The sequence below is a fragment of the Cibotium barometz genome, chromosome 34 (genome assembly GCF_041138505.1).
Source record: "Cibotium barometz isolate CiBa-2024 chromosome 34, ASM4113850v1, whole genome shotgun sequence".
Taxonomy (NCBI): domain Eukaryota; kingdom Viridiplantae; phylum Streptophyta; class Polypodiopsida; order Cyatheales; family Cibotiaceae; genus Cibotium; species Cibotium barometz.
Window position 1 is genome coordinate 3,495,012 of NC_141079.1, and position 20,682 is coordinate 3,515,693.

Consider the following 20,682-nt stretch of genomic DNA (forward strand, 5'->3'; position numbering starts at 1 on the left):
AATGATCTTACTTCTACGATTGTCGATCCTACTTCTCAAATCTCAACTCGACCTCACCAATCACACATCGTTGATCGTCTATCCAACTTCTCAAACTGATCGTCGATCCAACTTATCAAATCGCGATCCAATCTCACATCTTTGATCGTCAATCCTACTTCTAGAATCATCTTCTCAATATTCGGCCTACATCATGATTTGACCAATATTATGCCTCATAAATGCTGGGATGTAGGCCACATTGACGCATCCTTCTCCCATGCTTATTTGATGGTAAAACAATTTGACCTGATTGATCTCACATCTTTGATTCTTGATCCTACTTCTACGATCTAACCTCATTGATCTCACATCTTTGATCATCGATCTTACTTATACAATTGTCGAACCTACTTCTCAAATGGTGATTCGACCTCACCGACCACATCGTCGATCTAACTTCTCAAATCATAGTCCGATCTCACATCTTTAATCGTTGATTTTACTTCTGCGATCATCAATCTTACTTCTCAAATCGCAATCCTACTTTTGAAATCGCATTTCGACTAAATATTGATGCCTCATATCATGTTGGAATGTAGACCGTGTTGACGCGTCCTTCTCCAGTCGTGTTTGAGACCAAAACGATCTAACCTCACCGATCTCACATCTTTGATCGTTGAAAAAGTAGAATCATGATTTGAGAAGTAAAATCCATGATTAAGAAAACAAGATTGGTGAGGTCGAATCGCAATTTGAGAAGTAGGATCGATAATCATAGAATTAAGAAAGTGAGATCGATGAGAGCGATTTAAGAAGTAGAATCAATGAGATCAAAGATGTGAGATCCATGAGGTGGAATGGCGATTTAAGAAGTAGAATCGATGATTGTTGAAGTAGAATCGATGATCGTAGAAGTAGGATCGATGATCAAGAAGTGAGATTAATGAGGTTGCATCATGATTAGAGAAGTAGGATCGACGATTGTAGAAGTAGGACTGATGATAGTAAAAGTAGGACGACGATCACAAATATGAGATCGATGAGATCGAATGGCGATTTAAGAAGTAGAATCAACGATCGCAGAAGTAGGATGCAAGATTGCAAAAGTAGGATCGACAATCAAGAAGTGAGATTGATGTGGTCAGATCATGATTTGAGAAGTCGCATCAACGATCGTAGAAGTAGGATCGACGATTAAAGATGTGAGATCTGTGATGTCGAATTGCGATTGAGAAGTAGAATCGACGATCATAGAAGTAGTATCGATGGTCAAAGATGTGAGACCGGTGAGGTCAAATCACGATTTGAGAAGTAGGATTGACAATTTGAACTTGTATGTGTTACATTATGGTTTAAACCTATCAGGCATGGTAATTCAAATTATAGCATGTAGTAAAATGAGATTGATGTGAAAATAGAGAGTCAATAATACATATATGTGTTATGTGTCGAGCTCCATGATCCTGGCTAACCTTCACGTGTTATCATGTCGTCATGTTGATTAGACAGTTAATCTCTCGCAATCACTCAATTTTTATGTCTCGCTCGTTCTTTGCTGCTCGATGTTTTGATTGCCTCCTGATAGGACTATTGATGTAAATCAATTCCGATTTCACGCATGAAGCACAAAAGAGAGTGATTTTGAAAACCTTGGTGTTTTGCTTTTTCTAAGGGATAAATTCCTTTGGTTTAGAGCTTTAATCTCAAGGATTATATGGCTACCGTTTAAGTGGAATAGTATGTGTGTTAGCCTTTCTGTGAGAATGGTTACGGTTTGAACTTAACACATGTGCGCATGGATAAAGGAGGAGACTTGGTTTTGTCAACTAATTTCCTACGAGATCCAAAAAGGAAAAGACATATTAAGAAATTTGAAAATTACAATTTTGAGAAGATAACAAACATACCCTTGTGTAAAGGGTAGGGTTGATTTTTCAACCCCGATGATTTATCCCAAGCAAACAGGAGCCTAAAGGGGGGACATGTTTGAAAAAAGGATTTTGGTACTTGTACACGTCAAACATGCACATAAAAGTCAACTTGGCAACTTCTTGTGCCTCCTCTAAATCACAAACCCAAATGTAAGTACAATCCACACGTTTCAAAATTTCTTTATTCAAGGTCTTTTATCCAATGAATGCTATGGAGAAGCCACACCATGTACAATTGACCATAGCCAAGGTAAATTGCATATCCAACATGCACTTTTCTTGATAGCCTGGTAATCCCAAGGCCTTTCAAGCAGCATTGAAAAGCCACACCTTCCTTCTATGCAACCTTCAAAGCTCGAAAACACTTAACCCACACAATAAGCCATTTTTGTGCTTTCCTTCCTTGGTTTTTAAACCACCAATGCTCTAAGATTTATATATCACTCAAAATTATCCAAATTTACCCGACTTTCTGACAAATTCACCAACACAAAAATTCATAATTTTTCAGTTATATTGGCTGTTATGCATAACACCATATACCTATTACTAACCTATTTACATCCATAATCAACCACAAAGCCAAGACACCCGTCTCTACCATTCAAAAATCAATTGAATGGTTAATTTCAAAAGCATTCTCAAAGAAGCAAATAAAATTCAGATAATTCATTTGGGGACTACACGTCAACATGATCTCTTTTAACCCAATAAATCAAACTATTACTTGGGGCAAACACAAAGCACTAATTATTTAAAATCACTCCATGCTTTTCGTTCGCAAAACCACCAAAACCATGTTAATACCACCAGGTTGTGCATGTGACCACACACGTGTAAAGCAACAATATCACATTACTCTTGCGTGAGATGAGAGGCAAGGGTAGGTGGGGCATGTTTTACCTGCGGTGAAGCTCCAATATGGAGGGTCTGTGAGAGCAAGGTGGAGGCTCCCACTTACATGCAGCGACCACTTAGATACAATAGTGGAAACCATCTGTCTTGTTGAAGAGTTAGTGTTGATTGAGAAAGAGAGATTCGAAGATGAATTTTAAATACATACGTTAACATTAAAATAAAACATGACAGTTTACAATAAACGAGCATATTTTCACAGCAGCCTAAATTTTAACACATTTTACCCCCAAAGTTTTATAGAAAAATCTTTAAAACATAGCCTTAAGCTGCAAATTTAAGGCCTGCCTTCAGCCTGCTTAATATGGGAAGCCTTGTACTTGCCCATGCACCATGAAAACCCTCCACCAGCCCTACCCTCAACACAGCTGACAACAAATCAATTCCATTACAAAGATGGGAAGCCTCATTCTTGTGCATGCACCATGATAACCCTCCACCAGCCATACCATCAACACAGAAGATGATATATCAATCGACGAATCAATTCATAATCATTAACAAGCAACAAAGACACCCCCAAGTTTGACGAAACTCTCCCAAGTTTTTAGAGCTCATGGCACGGCACCCATGATAATGGTGCCAAAGCACGCAATCTGTAATGACCCATATGGCAATCAACTACCCCATATGGAAAGAGCATTCTAATATTTTCTAAGTGCCAACCTTATCTGCCGCAAAACTCCACCACAAGGGTTTACTGCAGGCCAGGCCTCATAGATGTAAATTTTCATAAGTAGCATACTCACCATAAGACGAAAGTGAAGCACCAACAAGGATAATGTATACAGCATCAAGCCAAAAAAAAGCTAAGAGTATCCCTTCCACAAAAGAATAAAAACACTAGTTTGCAACTCAGTTCGTGAAAAAGTTTCAGCCCATCCATGAAGAAAATGGGCCTTGCCTTCCCTCGTCAGGTCAGATATTGAAATTTTTGTATATCAACCTATCCACCCCTAAGTGCTAGCATTCACAAAAGCAATGGATCTCGTCACCAATGCAACTCCTCAGTGCCGATATCGCATCCCGCGAAATACCAGAGGATCAGAGGGACATTCTACAGCCATATGACCGCGACCACCACAAGTTTCACAGATGGCTGCAAGCAAGCACTCTCTGGTGAGATGGCCCAACTGGTTGCAATTCCTACAAAAAGGAGGGTCTATGTAGGGTTGTGGTGGCAGTGAGCGGCCAGACGGTAGTGGTGGCGCACAGTCACGTGCAATGTGACCTTTTTGATTGCAGATGTTGCAGACAGGGCTGTTCCGACAATCCCTAGCCAGGTGCCCAGGTTTGCGGCAATTATTGCAGGCCTTCTCATTCTTACAATCCACTGCCAGGTGACCAGGCCTGTGACAATTCTTACAAAGCCGAGTGTCAATGCGATCTTTCGAGGCACAATCCCTAGCGACATGTCCAGGTTTGCTGCACAGACGGCAGACTGCCTCATTTGGGCAGGCGTTCGCATTGTGCCCAGGCTCCTTGCAGTTCCAGCAGGCAGATTCGTTTGAGCAAACAGGTGCAGAGTGGCTGCACAGAAAAACAGGCATATTCAGCATTTCAGCATGTGATAGTTCAGCATGTGTAGCAAAAAGCTGACCAAAAAGCAAAAACATAGCTAAGTCTTTTACCCTGGAAGCCCGCAGTTGTTGCACAAAGCTACATTTGGACAATCCCGTGCATAGTGCCCAGGGCGGCGGCAGTTGTTACAAACGTCACCAGGGAGCCTGAGAAAACAACATATTAGCAGATTAGCTTAGTATCACTAAGCTTCAAACCAATGAACAGGGGACAGGAAAGCAGCCAGGAGCAACAGCAGACGTGCCTTTGCCAGGCAGTCTAGGAGATTTGAGTGTAGGCAAAACTCTAGGAGATTTGAGTGTAGGCAGAACACAACAGTTTTCCTTGGGCCGAAAGAATGGACAAGCTAGCCAAGTTCCAACATGGGTAAATGGTGGGCCCTTCCTTGAAAATACTAGCTAACAAGGCTGCAAATCTGGATGAATCAGATGTTCAGGTGCACCAACGAATCTTAGTTTCCTGCCGAGCATTGGGCACCTGAACAAGAGCTCTTGTATGAGATTAATCGAGCATTTTGTTCACAAAAGCTGGTGGACAGAAGACAAGCAAAGTAGAGAACAATACAACTGTCAAGAGCCCAGAGAATAGGTTGGCAACTTGATAGTCAACATGCGTCAAGCAAAACCCTCTTGTCCAACAGCTAAGACAAGACTCGCTGCACATCACCTGTGAGCTGGCACACCCGCTCAACAATTTGCAAAAGACATCCCCACAGTGTGTAAGTTGGTGTTGCAAGAAGATGCCAATCTGTTGGGTGTTATTGTATCTCCACATTACCTGATGCATCCACACCCACCCTCAGTCTTGCCATGCTGTGTGTGCGAACACTTCCCTGCCCCTAGCATACAGACCTACCTAAACGCAGCACCCTTAAGACAGCAGCATGCAACCCCTTTATAAACAGCCCAGATATTCATCTACAGGCCTAACACCCTAATGCCCTAATCACAGCAGAAATTGGCTTCAGTGTTCCCGAGTGACACTTATACAACCACAAGCACTCTGGGAGAGGAGAACACATATGCACACACGCGAATGCACATGCACTTGTGCACACTCGCATGCGCCACCACACACACACACACACACACACACACAGAGAGCAGGCCGTCATCTAAACGGAATTATCAGTGTTTTCACTACTCAGTCAGTCAACCAATCTTCCCTAGCAAAGTTGGGCATCCCACCTTCAAGCAAAAACAGACTGCAACTTCTGCAAAGAATTATCTACCCCTGCCTTCACTCATTGTGTGTGCATTTCGTCAATCAGACCAGGACCATCCTGCTCACCTACAGAACAGTAAGTGCTCAGGGCATACAGGCAACAAGACATTTGCCTTCATCCAATCCATAAATATTGGACAGGCCATGTTTATGCAATGCCAATTTTGATATTCAGGCACTTCAAATAACAGCCTGTAAGACTGGCAGGCTATGAACGGTTTCATTGCCCATCCACAAACAGCCTGTGAAACCCAGACAGGCAGGAACAGGTTTCTTTGACCATCCATGAACAGCCACCCCCCACATTTTGTCCGATCCTCTGACAGCAAGGACAGGTGGGATGTACTTGTGAGGGGCTTCAGTTGCTCAGATTAAGACGCTATTGACTTTACAAAAGGGTTCATAAAGAAGACTACCTGGATCCGCGTCTGAATTTTCCACGAGCTGCGCCCCGGACTCCGCCCGGTCCCCGTAAAGAATGGTTTCCATCATCCCCACGTCCCTTCCGAATACCAAGGTTATCGATACCCATGCTTGCACTTGCAGCTGAGCTAGAAGCACCTGCAACAGCTCAAATTATGCTTCCTGACAAGGTAAATAAAACGATAATTCAATGCTCAACATCTTGTAAGCAAAGCAATTTCAAAGAGAAAACCAGCCCCGTCTGCATTACCAGTTAACTACTCTGATACTATAAAGCCAACACAAAATTGCAACACTTTTCAAGATTCTATATAGGCCACACTGTAATCCGCCCCATCTAGCCAGCCCCATCACACGTAAAGACTTCATCGTTACACATCCCCACCACAGAATGGCTGTAAAACCCCCTTCCATGAGGAGGGGGGCATTGCATGCTACAGTTTACGTCATTTCCATGGCTTGCAATTGGTATGCAGGGGTTGAAAAAATCCGGAAAGATCACTGAAGAACCAAACAGATGAGCCTACGGATGGCATCGTTCCCAACCCTAGATATGATAAATAGCAGACTGTTGTCCATGTGGTCTTAAAAATGCCTCCTGGGACGTTCTACATAGCAGCGCAGTACAAAAGCCTTACGCAGGTACGGCAACGCATCCCCTATACGCTGCAGAAGCCGCGAAATGCTAAAGCCTAGAGCTGATAAAGAAGCTCTCTTCGAAACCCTGGGAAACCCTAAAGCTTCATCCACGAGGTTTCCGAATCGGAAAACCGTACAATAGAGGAAGCCCTAAACCGCAGGAATCATAAACCCTAAAGAGAAGCTATATTCGCAGAATTAGAACCTCGAAGCTGTCGAGATACTAAAACCTAAAACTGCAGAGAACACCACGAAGCATGCAGGAGAAGAAGGCCTACCTGGGATGTGGGATGCAGATGCTGTGGCGCGGTGAGGAGCGATGCCCTCCAAAAACCTCCAAGCGGGCGGAAGCAAGATGCACACCAAGAACACTCAACGGTTAGGGCTGCCGAGTATCCCACACCTTGTGTGAAACAATAAATTCAAATCCCTAAGCTAAGGACCTTATCGATTTCTTAAGATTATAATATTATATACAGCATTATTATACGATTGGAATAATTTATATATATATATATATATATATAAGTGCCCACAAGATTAATAAGCATATATTGTTTGCATTTAAAAAAATAAAAAACACAACTTGAAAAAAAAAAACCAAAGCTTTTCTTTTCTTTGGATGTAGATTGGATCTATGGTAGTAATTTTACACTTTTGTGTCAATGGTTGGTATAGTTGAAGAAAAAGGCAATGAAGAATGTAACTGAGATGCAAGAAGCTTTATTCTTGAATATAGGGGAGGTTCTTGCAAATTTAAAGGGAATCCAAGAGATGGGTTGTACCATCTACCAGGCTTGCACCATCTACCATCATGGCCCCCCATCGAATTTAAAGGGAATCCAAGAGATGGGTTGTACCATCTACCATCATGGCCCCCCATCGAAGCAATAAGCAGTGGCAATACGTTTTTTTTCCTGGGAAAGAGATCCTTCTATTAGTTACCAAGAAAACAGAGTACAAACTCTGTCCCCAAAGGGAAACGCCAGTCAAGATGAGAATACACTTCTCCTCCAACAGCACAACTGGCCGCTCTAGGAGAAGGCTATCTCATACAATGGGGGGAGGGAGAAATAACCACACAGGTGCTCTGTAATTCCAACTAGGCTCACCACCACTATCTGCAAGAAAGGAACCATGTCACCAAATCCTAAGGAAGGCCTCCTGATGCTTCCTCATGCGATCTAAGCTGCCCTAAAGCTGCCCCCACTAACCACCATGGAGGGTATGAATGATATCGAGCCAGATGCTTCGGATAGACTCCACTGGTGGGGGGTGAGGGTGCCTTCAATGGCTTAATTGCATTAAGCTCTCCATATATGCCGCGCGGCTATACTACTACAAATCTCCCATCTCTAGCAACCAACGACAACCACCAATAGGCAGAGAAGAAACTGGCACAATGGAAATATGAAGGTGAAAGACCTAAACAGCTAGTCCTCCACCTTCCTCCTCATACGACATGATGAAAAAATTATAATTATAATATTGTACAAGTGGAGTGCCGGATATATGCACAACAAAAATATATGATATGTGTAAAAATGCATAATTTAATAAAGTACTTTAATTTTCTTTTGAGATAAACCTTTTACTCTTTAGATATTTATCATTTTATGATATAATACACTGTGATTATATACAGTAAAATAATATATAGTATAATTATAATATTATATAAAATACTATATCCTTAGACAACATGAAAAGGTTTTTGGATCTCAAAAGATCAAGGTTTTCCTTGAATTGCTCTCTCTAAACTTGTATGGAAAGATAAGAGAAAAAATTGTCCCCTACGATGGCATAAAACTGATGAGAAATTGAGTGTCAAAACGAAGAACCATGACAAAAGCTTCGTTTTGCATAAGTGAAGCTAATTCTTCTATGTGTCGATGGAAAATCCTAATGGATGCTATGTTTTATGAGTATGGATGAGTGATACCTTTGTTGTGAATAGGGGTACTCAATTGTTTTCTATTAATTAATCAGATATGGAAGAGATTAAAATGAAAGGCTAGTTAAACGAGAGGTTAGTGCTTGTAGACACATGAAAGGCTAGTTAAACAAGAGGTTAGTGCTTGTAGACACATGGATGTGTGCATGTGTCTTAGGGGGGAGGGGGGGATTTTTCTGGAGGATTATGGGTGGTGACAGATTTTTCCAAGGGGTATCATGGGCTCTTTCTCTCTTGTCTCCTCGGGTCTATTGGGGTCTCTCTCTATGTCTTAGCGTATCATGGGCTCTTTCTCTCTTGTCTCCTCGGGTCTATTGGGGTCTCTCTCTGTGTCTTAGCGTATCGTGGGCTCCCTCTCTCTCTCTCTCTCTCTCTCTCTCTCTCTCTCTCTCTCTCTCTTCTAAGGGTGTGAGTCAAGGCTCGTAGGGAATTAGTGTGAGATGTGGGGAAGGGGAGGAGGGGGAGCAGGGTGTATGTCCGAGACATGTTTGAGGACCATGGGAAAGGTTAGGTTTGGTGAGGGAGGGCAAATATGCCATATCTGACGACCATGGGAGAGGTCAAGTTTGGTGAGGGAGGGCAAGTCTATCATGTCTGAAGCCAATCATGAAGGGAGGTGTTGCATATATATATATATATATATATATATATATATATATATATATATATATATATATATATAGAGAGAGAGAGAGAGAGAGAGAGAGAGAGAGAGAGAGAGAGAGAGGTTAAGTCCAGGTATGGCTAAAGGTTTGAACCTTAGGTTACACATATTAATTAGTGCCAATTTGCAGGCACTAATTAATAAATATGCGATTTGGCCTGAAAATGGGAATGTTGTGAGTATGAATGAGTGATAGCTTTGGTGTGAGTATGATCACGTGGTAGCTTGTTTTACATTGATTTTTTCAAGTAGGGGGTTGCTTTAAATGGTGTTACTTTTGCTTCAAACCTTGTGAGTTTGTAATTTCTCTCAACTCTTACTTGCTTGTTTGCTATTGGATTCATGCATGCTATATGGATGCTTGCTTGAATAGGTTTTCTTATAGATTTACCTCTTCCATTAGCTTCTTCTTCCACCGAAAGAACCATCGTGAAGGACCATCTCTATTTTGCCTACATCTAGGCAAAGTGTTATGAGGAGTTAATTCATAGAATTTGTATTCGTATGTTTTCTATTATTTATGAATTGGAGTTAATTCATGGAATATATATTCCCACATTTCCCATTTGGTATAGTTGATGTGCGTGCATATCTTTGGATCGGATAATAGAGGCGAGCTAGTGGTGGTCAATATGTGAAAGCTCCCTTGTGTATATTTGATTTTTCAAGATATGTAAACATTTACATGGTTTTAGAATCATACCTATTTTTGTAGTAGATTAGCTCTCACTCTTAATAAAGCTAGCTATTCTTAAAGAAGTCAACATATTTGTAAAAGCACACTATTTTAAGCCCCAAAAGTTATATCAAGAAATATATTCAAGTACGCCAAAAGGAAACGCAGGGGAAAATCTTGTGTCTTTTACTCTATTTATGCTTGGTATTTGATATTGTTGCAATTAGTTTATGGGTTTAGGTCAACCTCCCACAATAGTGGTATCAAAGCCAACAGTGATTACAACAATTGAAAGCAGTGAAAAGCTAGTGGACAAAGAGGTGAAAGAAGCTAAAGCAAAGGTAAAGAAGAGGTAAGACTATGGTTTCAAAAAGAAGATTGTTTTTATCCATTGGGCAATAAAAACCCATATTTCTTTTACCCAAGAGTTATTACAGGGTGGAAAACCACCTTTCATTTCTCCAAAACCACTTGAGCTCGCAAAACCACTTTTTAATTCCCTTCGCCTCTTCCAAATTAGGAGCTACGGATGGATTAGGCATATTTAGATGGTGAGGAAGGGCTTCTCTATTCCATATAGATTTTTCAACAAAAAAATGCAATTTCCTCTCCCACTCTATGCACTACTGCCTGCGATTTTTGTTCTCTCTTTCTTTTCGTTGATGCCCTACCTGCTGTCTGAAAACCTCTCTCTCTCTCTCTCTCTCTCTCTCTCTCTCTCTCTCTCTTCACATTTGCATTTTCATCGATGACTTCTTTTTTACTCTCTCTCTTCATTGTTTCACTGCTAGTTGATTGCTTTTACTTGGTTGCCTTAGCTAGCATAAGCTTTGCTTATTAAAGCTTAAAAGCTTTAAGGCTTTACAAGCTTTTAAAGCTTTAAACTTCAAAAGATTTTAAAAGCTTTAAGGTTTACATTCAAAAAGCCTTATATCATGAACCTTTAAAAACTCAAAACCTTTAAGCTTTCCATTCTCAAGCTTTCCTTAGCTTTAGCCAAATCTCATAAAAAAGCCATCAATGCTTCAAAGTCTTAAATTTTCCTAGCCTTCCAAGCTTTAAAATCTCTCAAAAGGCTTATACATATTAGCTGCAAAAGCTTAAACAATCCATAAGCCTCAACACTCAAGCTTCCACAAATGTCTAAGGAGATTTTATAAAAGGGGTACAACCAAAGTAGTAGACCAAATTAAACATCAAGTGCTACAAGCTTAAAACTTTTGTCATGGTATACTTTTTGGAGATTTCATCAAGCGTTACTTTTTGCACAACTTAACCATGAGGACAACAACTTCTCTTTCAAGTAAGAGGGTAATTTCGAACGTCAAAATCTCTCTAATGATCTAGGTATGCCTAAACCTATTGAAAAGCAAGTTTCATCTCATATACTTCTAAAACTAAAAGCAAAAATTAAGAACAAGGAAGTAAATATATTGCACGATGACGATTATCTCAAAGATAAATGATAATGCATATAAGTCAGAGCTACTCTCTAATTGGCATTTCCATAATTCTTTTCACATTAGTCTACTAAAACAATTTAGAGGCCCTCTTCCAATATATGATGACCCTACATCATTAGCCAAAGGTTGTGAAATCATCTGTTACACATGTATATATTTATTCATATTTTTTAGAATTAATAATCTTACAAAAATATGTTTAATTTAATTTGTGCAAGATTCAGTTTAATGGAATATGCAAGTGGGCACAAGATTAATGTATAGGTGTAAATGTGCACATAGTCATTTTATGTAACAAGTCCCACTAGCAATTTTATTTGGGCAAAGGTTTTTATATGTATAAACCTTAGGAGACTTCATATGGTTAAAAATATGGAGATTGCACCCAATCTTGTCTTGACGGTGATGTTATTTTCTTTCCTTTGCTTTTGTGTTATGCTATGTTAATTAATTTCAATTTAATTCAAGTGTTTGTTTTAAATTTTTTGATGAATTCTGTGAGTATTTAATTATTTCTTCAAGAAGATTAAAGGGTCCCTGTGATAGTGGTATCAGAGCTTTGGTTTAATTTATGAAATTAAACCATATGAAGTCTCCTAAGGTTTATACATATAAAAACCTTTGCCCAAATAAAATTGCTAGTGGGACTTGTTACATAAAATGACTACGTGCACATTTACACCTATACATTAATCTTGTGCCCACTTGCATATTCCATTAAACTGAATCTTGCACAAATTAAATTAAACATATTTTTGTAAGATTATTAACTCATAAAAAAATATGAATAAATATATACCTATAACATTATTGAATTAGAAATTTTTTTAAACTATAAACAAACAATAATGAGAAAAGGTAATATTTATCATCGATATTTGGTTAAGTATAAAGGACATCCCATCGAAGATTCTCAATGGCTACCTAATCAAGCCCATCCATCCTTGATTGCAACTTATGTTCATACTAGCACATGATGATTATTTATAATTTTGTGACAAAACTGAGAATAGTTTCTTGTCACCCCCAATGCATGTTACAAAAGGAGTTAATTTATGGAATATATATTCCCACGTTTTTAAATTATTTATGAATTGGAGTTAATTTATGGAATATATATTCCCACATTTTCCATTTTATGAATTCTCCCAGACGGGTTTAGATTGGGACACTTTTCTACATCCGAGCACGATCATATCGTAGTCTACGCATATGCAGGTGAATCTATGCATACATGGGAGTATTGGTTGCATCATCTTGATGTTATGAGTTTCGTATGGCTGTTTATATTTTTAATCAATTAATTCATTAATTGATTGGCGTAGTTGATGAAAGTGCAAATCATTGGATTGAATAATGGAGGTGAGCTGGTGGTGGTGGTGGTCATGAATTTTGAGATGATCAATTTTAAGTGTCAATAAGTATTATTTGATTTGATGACAAGTGCTTGTTAGGGGTTGACTTAGGGTACTCACTAGTTATATACTTTTCACTATTTATCTGAATAGTCATCTCGAAAGTTCAGAAGGTTCTTTAGAAGTTCATTGGACTTTCAATTAGAAAGTAGTTCTTGGTCTTTCCTCTAGCGGTCATGAAGCCTATTTTGGTGAAAGCTTTTGTAATCTTTATAGATGAATGAAAGACAGTAGTGTGTTTTCGAGTCTGTGTTGTTTCCATGTCTGATATTCAGAATCATGCTATGATACCTCTCTTCAAGTACTCCTGTGTAGTGTTTGCTATTCTGATGCTTGTTGAGTGTTATTATAGTGTGGCTTAACACTGGCGATCCTATTGGTTTCTATCTAATAGGTAGATTTAGAGCATGCTTAGAGCCTTTTCTATTCGAAAAAATGAAGTTTGAGTTTTTTGTCTGTTCGTATTCCTTGTTATGTTTGTGGTGTTTGTAACAGTGTTATGAATGTATGTTGCTTAAGTAAGGAGAGGATGGAGAATGTTATCTAGTATAGCATAAGATATCTATGAGTCAGAGTGATAGGTCGGTTTCTCGAGTCTAATTTACTCGCTTTGTAGAGCACACAATCAAGTGCGGAAGTCCCAAATCCGTTTGGATATGATGTGGGCGATACGGAGCAACCGACGAGTGGAGGATCAATGGTGGAGACTTACACTCGGGAGTCAAGTAGGGGAGGAGATGTTGGAGAAGAAGAACATTATTGATTCAGAATAACATTTGAGTGAAGAGCAAGAAGAAGCTATCCGAGGTTTTCATCAGCTCTGGTGGGCACATTAGCCCTATCACCTCTGTTGGTCAGGAAGCTACAATTTGATTTGCTCAAGGGGAAGCCAAAACCAACGCGGAAACCTAAGCCAGTTGTTCAACCCAACATGGCTACTGCTTTTGGTCCTGGTCATTTTGCATATTATAATGCTTTGAAGACTACATTCTTGGGGAGGTTTCAGCAGAAAGAAAAGGCTCCCAATGATGTCTTGGTCAAGATTAAAGAAATTAAATAGAAGGATATGTCGGTGGAAGATTATGCACAGACGTTCAGACAGCTCATGAACAGGTTGGTGGGTAGAGAAAGACCGACTAATGAGATGTTAGCATGATATTTTTTGACGGGATTAAGAAAGGATTTGAAGAATGCAGTTGCTGGAGTCGACATTGCAGGTGGTTTTAATGAGTTGGTGGTAGTAGCAACAAGAGTTGAGAAGAGATTAGGGGTTAAATCCCTAAGAAGGATAAGAAGAAGAAGAAATCAAAATCTGATTCGAATAGTGAGACAGACAATGAATCAGATGAAGATTCAGATGGGAATTCTAGTTCTGATGAGTCAGAGGACTCAGATGTAGATTTAGAAGATGAGGAGAACAGAAAGAAGAAGAAGAAATATAAAAGCAAGAAGAAGGAACAAAAGAAATCTAAGAAGAAGGTCAATGACCCAGAAATGGAGAAGCTCATTACAAAAAGGATCAAGGAGTATTTTGCCTTAAAAAGTAGACTATAATTAAGAGTCTAATTAATCTTCTAATTTAGATTAATTTACACAATTGTTGATGCACAAAGATTAGTTTTTCCTTGCTCTATCCAATGATGTGCTCAATTGTGTGAATTAATTAGGGATTAATGGTTAATTAGAGTCCTTAATTAGTGTAAAAGAGAAAGATTAGTGAAAAGATTAATCTTGGATTAATCCTTAATCACTTTTTTACATAATTCATTAAGGCTAATGAGCATTCAATGAGTAGATGCTCATGAGTTGTCAAAATTGTCCATTTTGGGGGTCATTTATGAAGGGTGTAAGGTGTGTCATTAAAAGGTTAACTTTTTTGATTCCCACTTACCTTTTTGGAAAAATGCCCATACCCTTTTCATTTTAATTCAAAAATATTCACTCCCAAAAAGGAAAATTTGTATTTCCCACTAGACTCAAAAAAAAAAACACGAGACCATGCCATTGAAAAGGTCCGACGTGAATGGTTGGGACGTGAACGGCTTGGCACGTAAACGGCTTAGACGTAAACGGCTTAGACATGAATGGCTTGGACGTGAACGGCTTGGACACGTGTATGGCTGGGATGTGAATGGCTTGGCACGTGAACGACTTAGCTCATGAAAAGGTTAAAAAAAAGATTTTAATATTAAAAAAAAACTATGAAAACTACCCCTGTTTGGAGGCCCTTATCTCCTAAATCGTATATTCGATGAAGGCGCTCTAAGGCTCATCGAAAAGCTGACATCAAGCTCTTCGACTTTGGGCTATCGTCCGAAGTCATAATCGATCATTTTGGCCTCCGACCAGTAGCCTCAAAACTTGACCTAAAAATCGAGGCAAAAAATAGCCCAAAAACCACAAAATCACAAAAAACAACGCGAAAACGACGACGAGCCATATTCGGGCCATTTTGTTAGAGCCTAAACGATAAAATCACAGATGACTCTAGGAAACAAAGTTTTAGTACTCCATAAATACTACAACTCTCTCATATAGAGTTTTTCAAAATTCCTTTTGGAATGATCTCAAAAACGTGTTGCGAAACAGGGAAAAATTTCTTGGGAAATTTTTTTGTTCTTGAGACAGTAATGGAAAATAGATTTTAGGACCTCTTCCGTCTAGGAAGTTCCTAGCATACGCTTTTTTTGGAAAAATATCTCTAAGAGGTTCACGTGCGTATAGCGCCTAAGCTAATTAGGGCAAACGGACACCCGTTTAATCCAATGTACGCCAAGCCTCTTGAGGCTGTAACGGGTTGTGGGAAACTTAAAAAAGCCAAAAAAAAAAATGTAATTGCTCATTAAGGAGCATTTAGTCACTCCAACATGGCCACGATAGAGGGAGTGCCAGGGATTACACAAGGACTAAACCCAATGGCTATCATCTTCGAGCCATTGAGATCTATGCTGCCAATTCACCTCCCTATGCCATTGGCCATGCCTATAACAAGCGGGTCATCAGGTTTTACACCCCCTATGACTTCGATCCCACCTGGCTTTGGTCCCTTGCCTAACATTCCTACAAATCCTATAAGTACCAACTCTTTCCTAGATGCACACACCTTGGACATACTGAAAAGTCTAGGAAGGGGGGTGGCCCAAGGACTCACTGAGTCTCTTCCAACAAGAGCACTTACATATGGCCTCAGTGATTCATACAGAAATATGACCGTACAAATTTCCAAAATTATGGGCAAATATGATGGAACAACAGACCCTGTTCAACTCATTCAAATGTTTGAACAGAGATGTGAAGCCTTTGGAAATCCCAACTGCCCCACTAAGGTACATGCGTAGAACTTATGCTTAGAGGAAAAAGCTAGTCGATGGTTTATCGCATTGATGCCGGCAATTAAGACCAACTTCAAAACCTTAAAATCAGCCTTTATACATAGCTTTTCTAGACAAGGTGATCGGTGTAGTGCAGCAATAGAACTCTATTCAATTAAGCATCAATCAAATGAATCCATTAGAGATTTTATCCTTAGGATAAAACTCTTGAACTCACGTTGTGAGTCATGGGAAAAATGAAATGATGTTCAACTGAGGAGATATTTCATGATGGGCTTGAAGAATAACAGCTTACACAACTTGATCGTTGTATCCAATCCGAAAACATTCGATCAATGTTGTAAAGAAGCAATACGTTTAGATGACAACATGCTAGAAGATGATCGTGCTGTGAGGTGTTCCTTATCTAAACCAAGCGAAGAAATGGTAAAAGAAAGATCGATCTCGGAATTAACATTCCCTGAATTTTATGCAATCTTGCTTAAAACCTTACAGCAAACATCTCTAAGAGAGGATGAAAACCTTCAAAACCAGACATCCTTAATGCCTCTAAAAGTGAGAAACGAAATTCCTTGTGTTGTGAGTGCAATCACTGCGATCATCCCAATCCTCATTGTGCATGTCCTTCTATACTGCATATATTGTAAAACCTTTTACCATGATACTAAAAAGTGTCCCGCTTCATCCACAATGGACTCAAAACCTCCACCTCCCGTGTACCAAACAGAAACATTCCCAAGGGTAGGAACTGCTCAGGAAGCAGTTAATCAAACACTTCAGTGTTTCTATTATCATGGATCTCACAAGGTGGCAGACTACACGGTTTGGAATACTTTCATGCCCATAGTCACTGACACCTTGCGAACCAATGTGTGAACGATGTGGCATATATCACATGTTCCAAGATTGCCCAAGACGAGTTGCATCAATGCAACTTTTCTCACAAAATACAACTCTTAACATCTTAAGTGTACAAAATCGGCAATTATCCACGGTACCCTTGAATGCACTTACACGCTTACAAGCCAAGGCATGAGAAACAGTCAAAAGGAACGCAAAAGACAATACCTCAACATGGGTAGAATAACTTGCTTCAAAACAACAGAACCCAAAAGAAGGAACAAAACCTTCTAAACCCAAGAAAGACAAGGGACAAAAACCTATCGAAACCAAGGTCAAGTTAAAAGATAGGGAAAAGGAGCCTGTAGAGGACATAAACCCAAAAAGGGACATAAACACGAAAGAGCCAAAAGCTGTACATGATGCAGAAGCATCCACCTCAAAGACCGCCACACAAACCTCGACACCCATACGTGCAACACAAGATACAAAAACCCAAAAGAAAATTTGATCTCATCGCATGGGTAAACATAATGAAAAACTGACAAACCAAAGAAAGTTAGAGAATGAAATAAGTTCTAGTACATCACTAAGTGAGGATGAAACAAGTTCTTACTCTTCGCTTAGTGTACTACATAAACCAATCAAGAAACTAAAACCCACCCAACCACCCCATATGGATAATAATGATCACATGACATATGCAGAACGCAAAAAGCAAGCTTAGGAAAGCATGCTTAGCTTGGTTAAATGTCTTACAGGGTCATTAGTTGTGCTTGAATCTCATAATGCCAAACCTAAAACAACAACCAAGATACAAAGCCTAGAGGAGTATCCCTTCCCCTTTCAAGAGGAAGACATACTCTCTACAGAAGAGTCATTTGAAACAGACTGTACGAACTATAGGCTTGAGAAAGCACGTGAGGAATTCGATAATTCCCTTACAAGATTAAAACAGTCTCTCAAAACCTCATTTGGAGGAATACTCTTCTCGATAATAAAGCCACCATCACATCAACACTTGCACCTTTAATGGCTCAACCTGAGTTATACAAGGACATAATGAACTCCATAAAACAGGACTGTGAGGATTCGCAAGTTTCCAAACAGCCCTCATTAAGAATTGTAAGAGGGCCAAGTGTGCCAGTGTACGCATTGGGTACTCTTGAAAAAGCTGAGACCCAAACAAAGAATGAAAGTGAATGGGAATATGAAACAGAAACAGGATCTAAAGTTGAAACAATAACCAAAACACCCATGGTTCATTTGGAAGATTCTATCATGGTATGGTTGGATTTCCCTACAGGCAATGATGTTCAGCGTAAACACGCATTGATTAGCCCTCGAGCAAGTCATAACATCACGATAATAGACACTTGGATGTCATTGGGACAACCTAAACTCATCCCTACAAGCAATAGTCTTGCAAGAGGAGCCAATGGACAAAACATTGAAGTTTCAGGTTCCTTTAGATACACTACTCAAACAATCGATGGCGATATGGAATTTACATTCCATGTTACCCTAGAATCCCTTGAGTATGATGTCATCTTTGGTGGACCTTGGATAAGTGAATCGTTGTATTCACTAGATGAATCCATGCATACAATCACCTTGAACACTCCTGCAGGCAATGTACAATTGCTAATGGGAGGAAGAAACCTTGCAACAAGAGCTAGAACTTTCAACATATCTTACTAAAAAGATCCCTAGGATTTTGGTTGGATTGGAAATTGTAAATAAAATCACCACAGCTCAAGCACATCTTTATCCAACATAAGAAAACAATCTCATGACCCTCGAGCTATGGGATTTGTTAGGTCAACCAACACTCACGGCACATCCTGAAAGGATTACCTTTACACAAGACTTGAACATGCCATGTCTAGGGTACTTTGAACATACAATGTATATTGAAACTAACCCCCTCACTTGCAAGTTTTTGTGGTTGAGTATCTGTTGGAATTAGATTTGATCTTGGGGCATAAATGGACTATTGCTGCCCACGCACCATTGTGCTTTGCTAGCGATAGAATCATCATGATGGTCAACAACAAAAAGTTGGTAATACCATACTGCCAGGAAGAGGATCCAACTTTAATGGATATCTATGATGCTGAACGCAAAAGGATACAAGCCTCTTCCACAAAAGTCCCTCTACACAATGACCTACCATCTGCATCGTCAACGCCGACTCTGATAAAGCGTCTACTCCTTTAACCCCATCCTCACCTATGAAGTTCGATGCCAAAACCTTGCAATCAGCAGCTATTCCTGAAGAAGTTCCCAAAGCCCAACCATCTATCTCTAATAAGGAACTCAAAGGAAAGACCCCAGAGCCTGTGCATCTTCATCGACAAACCTCAACAAAAGAGACAACCATATGCTCAAAGGCCTCGACATTGACAGCCACTCCATAAAAGACTCTAACCTCATTATCATCAACAATGCCCATGAGTCTCAAACCTACAGCCTCAGCGCCAACCAAAGTCAAGGAGGGCCCCAAACCTTCCACATCAACCCTAAAGAAAACCCCACCAAGACTTCCACAATCACGATATCTTAATAGTATCAAAATGTTGGTGGAAAAGCAGCTACTTGTAGCTCAAGGCTACTATGAAGGTGCCAATTAAATTTGGGTTCCTCGACAGTCAAAACCTCTTCCACAATGTAGCACTCGAAGGCCAAGGAAGAAGAAGAGTACTCCACAACACCGTCCACAAAATCCTGTGTGAGTTCCTCTCAAAGAACTCCACCAATGCAACAAGTGTGGGTACCAAAGACACTACTGCAAGCACAAGGGTACTATCAAAGAAATACCAAAGCTTGGGTCTCCAAGCGCATCACAAAGTCCCCTAAGCTTGCACAAACAAGAAAGCCTCAACACCAAGCACAACGGCCACCAAATTACAGTGTTCGTCAAAGATGGGTACCTGTGCATGTACTTCAACAACAAGGATACTATGATGATAATTCCATCATATGGTTGCCAAAATCGAATAATGTGAAGAAAATCTCACCACCGACTTCAACTCCAACAACTTCACCTATAGTTCGACAAGAATGGAGGCCCAAGCAACAGCAAGCAAATCCCTCAACCGCTCAACATAAGAGCTTGTCTGTTCAAGTAAACAATCAACAATCTTCCCTATTGCCTCGACATCATTTCAGCAAACAAATTCAAGAAGCAATACAGAGACTTAGGAACACATCAAGAATAGAATAACAATACTCTTGTCACCCCTCTGGAAGTAAGAAATGAGCGCATAAGAAGCTATTGCTTGCAAATCATGACCTAGATGACCCATAAAATAAAATTAAAGGGGTTAAAATTTACAAATTCACGAAATTCCATCTCTCGAAATTACAATTCAAGGAGTTTCATCTCACGGCTTACGAAGCTGCACTTTCACAATTTAAGCCTCATCACGGATTAAGCCATATCACACAATAGCCACTATATATTTGTTCAGCTTATTGCTTACTATTCTGTTGGCTAAATTAATATAGCAGCTGCTCCATGAGTACATATCCATACTCATGCACTGTAGAACATTTACACTAAAGCCTCACCACCATCAACAACTTCCAGGTACATCTCTGGATGGGGGGGGCATGGTGGGCGAAAGCCTAGTCAATGGTA

General features: G+C 39.7%; 1 protein-coding gene across 3 annotated transcripts; it reads right to left on the reverse strand.

The window, feature by feature from the left end:
* Nucleotides 1-3,590: 3,590 nt before the first annotated feature.
* On the reverse strand, nt 3,591-7,111 carry LOC147618618 (uncharacterized). 3 transcript variants are annotated; one of them, XM_086773644.1, is made up of 4 exons: nt 6,974-7,111; nt 6,050-6,194; nt 4,460-4,555; nt 3,591-4,358 (listed from the first exon to the last, which is right to left on the reverse strand). In XM_086773644.1, the coding sequence occupies exons 2-4, from the start codon at nt 6,163-6,165 to the stop codon at nt 3,836-3,838; spliced, it is 735 nt and encodes a 244-aa protein (XP_086629770.1). In that variant the 5' UTR covers nt 6,166-6,194; nt 6,974-7,111; the 3' UTR covers nt 3,591-3,835. The 3 variants fall into 3 exon arrangements, with proteins under 3 accessions (XP_086629770.1, XP_086629771.1, XP_086629772.1); XM_086773645.1 differs by having other exon boundaries at nt 6,050-6,184; nt 6,974-7,108; XM_086773646.1 differs by having other exon boundaries at nt 6,050-6,218; nt 6,974-7,107.
* Between the last annotated feature and the right edge of the window lie 13,571 nt (nt 7,112-20,682).

What these genes read in the sequence shown, in the direction of transcription:
- LOC147618618 (XM_086773644.1), bottom strand. Translation starts at nt 6,165, where the DNA reads ATGGGTATCGATAACCTTGGTATTCGGAAGGGACGTGGGGATGATGGA. An exon ending in AAATTCAGACGCGGATCCAG is followed by an intron (nt 4,556 to 6,049) that starts GTAGTCTTCTTT and finishes TTGTTTTCTCAG; the next exon opens with GCTCCCTGGTGACGTTTGTA. An exon ending in AACAACTGCGGGCTTCCAGG is followed by an intron (nt 4,359 to 4,459) that starts GTAAAAGACTTA and finishes TTTTCTGTGCAG; the next exon opens with CCACTCTGCACCTGTTTGCT.